General features: G+C 37.4%; 1 protein-coding gene across 1 annotated transcript; it reads right to left on the bottom strand.

Moving 5' to 3' along the window:
• Nucleotides 1-7: 7 nt before the first annotated feature.
• LOC107301495 (solute carrier family 13 member 3-like) lies at nucleotides 8-6,262 on the bottom strand (the record flags this gene model as incomplete). The annotated part of the gene is made up of 4 exons (XM_015830710.1): nucleotides 8-46; nucleotides 3,548-3,685; nucleotides 4,691-4,852; nucleotides 6,150-6,262. Coding segments are annotated over 4 exons (452 nt in total), but the record flags the coding sequence as incomplete, so codon positions are not given.
• Between the last annotated feature and the right edge of the window lie 395 nt (nucleotides 6,263-6,657).

The following is a 6,657-nucleotide window of genomic DNA, read 5'->3' as shown; positions in this document are numbered from 1 at the left end:
TCAGAAGACAGATTCCCATCAAATTCATCAGTAGGCCAGTTCTAGCCTGTAAGGAAAGAAAGCAAAGGGAGAAAATGGGTCATTACAGACTTAGAAAACTGAAGCAGGCTTTAGAAGTCATCAAGCCCAACCCACTGCTCAATCTAAGACAGTTAGAGCTCCATGACCTACGGTACTAGTGGCTGTTCAACCTTGGTCTCAATGGCATACCAAATATTTCCTTCTATAGTTGGATATATATTTTTTTGGCCATTAGGATATTTCCTCTAATACACAGTTGAAATACATCCATCTTAATTTAGAACTCTTAGAACTAATTCAAAATAATCTGTGCTATTTGTTTTCATGAATAGCTTCCCATCTCATCTTCCAGAAAATCATCTGTGCAACTGCCTTAAGCATGGGATTTCAGACACTGTTTCCTGATCAAGGAAGCCAGGAATATTTCAGTGCAGGAATTTCATGGTGAATTAAATTCCAGTAATAGTACAGAAATGTATTCAATGAGTTAATGTGGAAAATGTGCATTTTAGGCAATGATGGGAGAGAGAAGGTGTTTTTTTTTACTGAATATTTGATAATGAGCTGCTAAAAGATTAACATTCAAATAATTACTATACTATTTTCTATTTTAAAACAAGACAATGATAAATTAATATCCTCAGGTCCTGCAAATCTGATCATTAATAAAATGGGGCAGTTTTGAGTAATGAAACCTCAGTTACTTGCTCAAAGCTCAAACTAGATATTTACCAATCCAAGGAATAATTTTCCCAGGATTATCTGTTTAGACCTTACTTGCTAATGTCTCTGCTCTGGCTGGGATACAGCCATACTATATTGCTGGATACATTCCTAATGCTGTATATATAAAGCTGTATATATTGTGGTTCATTGCACAGTCATCCAAATGTTCAGACTGGATTTAGCATTTTTGTCTACCTATCGAGTCCTTTCCAAGGACCTGGGATAGGCAGATTCGATGTTTGGTGATATTACAGATATTGTCGCAGAATAGAAGCTGTTCTAAGTAAAGCTGCCTTTTACAATTGACTGATGGTGAATTTGTATCATTATCATTATCTTCTTCTTCTTCTTCTTCTTCTTCTTCTTCTTCTTCTTCTTCTTCTTCTTCTTCTTCTTCTTCTTCTTCTTCTTCTTCTTCTTCATCATCATCATCATCATCATCATCATCATCATCATATTCATCATATTCATCATCCTCATCATCATCATATGGTGTTGTTACATTAGCCAGGAGATCATAATTCTATTGCAGAGTGGTAGTTTGGCTGCCAATTTACCAGGTCTGTTGTAGGATATGCTTCCCAAGTTACGCCACAGCAGGGCGAGCTGGCTTTGCACCAGAAAGAGATGAGCAACTCTTCCTTCAGGGTAATCCCTCCCTTCCTTGGGGCCACTTTGTAAATGGGCACCGAAATCGGGAAGTTCAGAGCTGAAAGGAATCTGAATGCTTTCACATAGCACCAGTTCATCTCCGCACTGAAGTGGTACCTATTTATCTACTCGCATAGAACATGCTTTTGAATGGTTAGATGGACAGAAGTTGAGATGAGTGACGAGAACTCACCCCAACACACAGTGCTAGGATTCGAACCGCAGTGGCTCCCAACCTTTTCTATACCCCACACCCCTAAAACGCTTCTGATATATTCTCACACTCCTTATAAAAGTTTGAAATAACAGCAACAAATTATGCATATACACTATAATTTTGAAAACCCAAGTTTTTGCACCCCCTGGAATATTGTCTTGCACAATATTGTGAGCACCCCTAGTTGGGAACCCCTGCATTAGAGCAAAGACCATCTCCAGCATCATTAAGTCACTGAACCCCCATGCCTCTAAAAAGCAAGGTGTGTAATAGCTACAAAAGATATGGAGATGATTCATGTTCTTCTCCAAAAGTTCCAGCTGGTGTCTACTGTTATATTCTTACAGCATTTTAGTGAATTTGGATAGCAGTGGACAAAAAGGAAATCTCTGCATAATCATAGAACACAGGAACCATCTTGCAGTTTGGGCAGAAGTAAGCAATAGGTTTTGGCCATAGTTTTTCTGTTTTATTATCAATGGCCTCCAAAGGTCATAGAAATAATAATGACAGGATGTGCTCCATAAATTGTGAGTTGCTTCATAGGTCATGAGTTGGTTTTGGAGTGCTTTGGAATTCCTTTTTTTCAATTTCTTCCTAAAATTGTTGCCTCATCTGCAATCATGCCAATGGATTACTCTAACTTAACCTCAGACAAATTATGGGGAAATTTGTAAGAACTGGTTCACATGCAGATATTAGCATAAGAATATTCATTCCTTTATATTCTTTAACCAGTCCAAAAGAGAAATAATACTTTTATCCAGATGTGCATGTTTATTCAGAATCTTTTGGTGAATACATGGTTTTTGAAAGTCCAAGGACTCCATGTCAACAGCTCTATACTTATGACAGGCTGGTAGCTAAACTGGGAAGCTGATAATGAGGGGGAAGAGAAGAATTGTTAACTGTTTTTTCCCCTATGCTCTTTTCACTAGCTGTATTCCACTGCTATAAAGCTATGATGTCTCCCATTAGGTAAAATACACAGCTACCAGGCAGAGTTACATGTCATTCATATCATACTGTACATGCTTCCTTTGTGGTGCAAATCAAAGCTATGAAGGAAGATTGGGGAAATGACAGAGAAGTTAATCATTGCTTAATCATTGCTAATTAAATTCTTTCTTAAATGTGTATTACAATGTAAACAAAACAAAACAAATGAATTCTAATGTCGGGTGAATAGATTTATCAATTTGACAGAGAAATTGCTTTAGAATTTTTTGTTTTTTGGCAGATGAGAGAACAATAAATCTGAAATTCTCATGGAAGAAGTGTGGCAATTGGATTTAATGGAAAACATCTTTTACATAATGAGCTTCTCCAGTCATTATGGAAGTACTTGAAACTCGGGAACAGTATTTCAAAATTCTTAGAATTCAAAATGATTAGAATTGGAAATATTTCCAACACCCTTAATGTATGATGAATGTCTTGTCTTTCATTGGAAAAATAATTTCTCCAGCTGTCTGTAGCCTCCCTAGCTTCCCATGGTTCAGGCAAATTTCAAATAAAGAGCCCGGAGAGGAACTTTTCATAGTATTTCTTTTACTCCATAGTGGTATTATCTTGAGAAAGATAGGGGTTTTTTCTTTTCAAAAACAACAACAAAACCATCCATCCATTTTTTCTGCCCACAAATTTGGTGGAAAATTCAAAATACTCTCTCTATGAAATTCTAATTTAAACATATCACTAGCTTGAAATCTCTATCTGGCACACCTACCTGTACCCATTTTCTACTGATTTTTTTAATCTTTCACTGTAAACTAATTTTGAGTTTCATATGATAAATGATCTATAAATGAAATGGTAACTACGGTGACATGTGGTACTGCAAACTAACTGGGCCTATGGGGCCAAAATATCCATCTTCCTCTATTTTTGGTAATTATGCTACAGTAGTAATTACCTTATAAAGCAACTTACCATGTCTTTCACCATCAAATGCCCAGAAGCAAAAGCAATGGAATTTGGGGGTGTAGAGACTGGAAGCATGAAGGCAAAAGAGCATCCTACAGTTCCTGGTATCATTAAGTAGAGAGGATTCACCTTCAAACGAATGGCCTTTGAAAAGCAGAAATTAAAAAAAATGGGACTTTAAATGAAAATTTATTAATGAATTACATATCTCTGATGAAGGACTAAAGATATATCTCTCCATCTCTATTATGTGGTTGCCAGTTTGCTTCTGGATCCAATTCAAGATATTATTATCTATAATGCCCTTTGTGGTATGGGTCAAGATTAGCTGAGGAACCATCTCAGTCCAATGCAATTGGCCCACCTCACTTGCATCAGTAATAAGGGCATGCTGTGGACCCCGTTGGCCAAGGAATTTCAGCTGGGGGGAGGCGTTCAGGAGAAGACCTTTCTCTGCCACAGCACCAACCGGTGGAGCATCATATTTCTCCGATATGAGATTTGCTCCAACCCTTTTGACATTCCATAAAGGCCTAAAAATCTATCATCCTGTAACTGGTTTTTGAATTAGAAGATCCCATTTCCATTCTGTTGTATATCCCCTGCCATCTTGGTTATTTCTTTGTTAATTTTAATGTATTTATTATCTTACTGTTTTAATCTTTTATAATATTGTTTTATTGTAAGCCACCCAGATTTGCAGGATCAAGATAAGCAGCAAATAAATTTAATAAATGAATAATATCTAGCATTTTGTACATGCTTTCACTAGATAATTCCATATGAACCTACTTGACAGAATAATTCAAGGAAAGCATCATGTTCATGGGGTCTCTAAATAAGATCATGTTATTGACACTGCATCAAGAAAAGGAATTCCCTTTCTGAAGTCTCTTCAGATTCAGTGGAGTCCCAATGTGAGATCTACACAAATTCAAAGTTTGGTTTCAAGTCCTATGAAAAGGCTTCTACAGATGTGCTTATCATAAAAAGGTTGCCACGTACAAGGATATAATGCAACCCAGAAGAAAAAAATGAAAGTAAGGGCAGCTATTGCTGGCTACTGCCTGGGCCAAGATCTCCTCATTGATAAGAGAAAAGAGAGCTAATGCTGCAAGCTGTTCAAAAGACACATATGAGTTTTTTTACCAGTTCTGCCAAGACAGGCAAGAAGATGATGATTGTAGCTGTGTTACTGGCAAATTCTGTGAACATTGCTATGACTGCTGTGATGAGAATTACAGCCACAGGAGGAGGGAGATTCTCTAGAGGGTCAAGACGACCTCCAATCCACACAGACAAACCTGATTCCTATAGCAAGAAAAGAAATTTCCCAAAGTTATGTAAGAGAATCAATAATATTTAAACCCCTAAAAATCTCCTTCAGTTCTTATCATGCAATGACAGCATTTGGGACAGATCGTTTAACTGACAACTGACATGCATCCCTGGAGGACTCCAGCAGGGGAGGACCAGGGAGATGAATAAAGGCAGCCATTTTACCGTTCACATTTACTGCCTCATATATTGTTGGTGTGACAAAATACTTCTTTATACTATTAGGATAATAAAGACATCCAAGCTTCTTGGGACCAGATAATTAATTGTAAAAGATGTAGCACATTTGTGTTTTGAATTATTACCAAAATCTGTGATCATTTTCAATTAAACAGTCACTATAGTTATTTTTCCCCTTCAGGTTCATATGATGGATTTTCTATGATCTATTTATTTTGCATTTCAGCTAAATATGACTCCTAGCAATTATATGAACAAGTACCTGTCTAGTTGTTTGCCACTAACTTCTTCCTAGGGCTGAAAAAAAGCGACTAGAACTCAAATTTCCCCACTTCTAGCCAAGTATCTTAACTGCTAAACCAAATTGATTTTTAGTTAGAATAGAATAGAGCTGGAAGGGATCTTGGAGATTTTCTAACCCAGCCCCCTGCTCGAGCAGGAGAACCTATACCATTTCAGACAAGTGACTGTCTAGTCTCTTCTTTAAAACTTCCAGTGATGGAGCGCCCACAATTTCTGAAGGCAAGCTGTTTCACTGGTTAACCATCCTCACTGTTAGGAAGTTTCTCCTTAATTCCAGGTTGCTTCTGTTTTTGGTCAGTTTCTAACCATTGTTTCTTGTCCTGCCCTCTGGTGCTTTGGAGAATAGTTTGACCCCCTCTTCTTTGAGGCAGCCCCTCAAATACTGGAATACTGCTATCATGTCACCCCTGTTTCTTCTTTTCTTTAGACTAGCCAAACCCAAGTCCTGCAGCCGTTCTTCATATGTTTTAGTCTCCAGGCTAGTTAAATAAACTGTATTATGCTGCCCAAATCACTTGGTTGAGTTGCACAGCTATAGAAATTTAATAAACAAACAAATAAACAAATAAAGTGGCCAGTTTCATACATACAGGTAAATCCATATACGGTAGGGATGAACAGATTCACACTAAGCCAACACTGATCAAATTACATTGAATTTAGTATAATGTGTGAACCGGGCCACAGTATGTGCATGTAGCATAATATAATATAAAGTCATATATCACAACAGTGCCTATAGAAGATCAGACACAATGTTTCACAGGTTGCACTTTAACAGACGTACCTCACATCCTTTTGCCATTGCAAACCCTCCTCCAAGCAACAGGATTATATTCCAAGGCACACTTTCTTGGGCTTTGCTCCAAGTTAGCAAAGGTTTATTCTCAACATTTGATGCTAGATGAAAAGATTTGTAATGAAGAAGGACAGAAATTAGGAATATAATCTATGGCAGCCTTCCCAACCTAGAGCCTCCAGATATGTTGGGATTATCCAGATGTTTTGGGAGTACAAGTCCAGCATCCTTAACTAGTCAGCCCAGGAATAAAAGTGGTTAGGAATGATGGAAGTTACAGTCCCAACATAGCACTTTTTTTTTTTTTTTTGCATTGAGGTACCTTAAATCTGCTAACTTAAAACAATGCATACAAAATCCAGGACCCATTATTTTCTTGTAATTGAAATTTCAAGGATCTTCACACCAGTTGTATTCACAATGTTGTATCACTGCAGCATTGTTGCAGTTAGCCACAGTCAGTGATTGAGATTTCTGACACTCCATGCTAGCTTCC

The sequence above is a fragment of the Protobothrops mucrosquamatus genome, unplaced genomic scaffold (genome assembly GCF_001527695.2).
Source record: "Protobothrops mucrosquamatus isolate PMUCROS unplaced genomic scaffold, P.Mucros_1.0 scaffold13496, whole genome shotgun sequence".
NCBI lineage: Eukaryota > Metazoa > Chordata > Lepidosauria > Squamata > Viperidae > Protobothrops > Protobothrops mucrosquamatus.
This window is presented reverse-complemented; position numbering and strand designations above follow the sequence as displayed.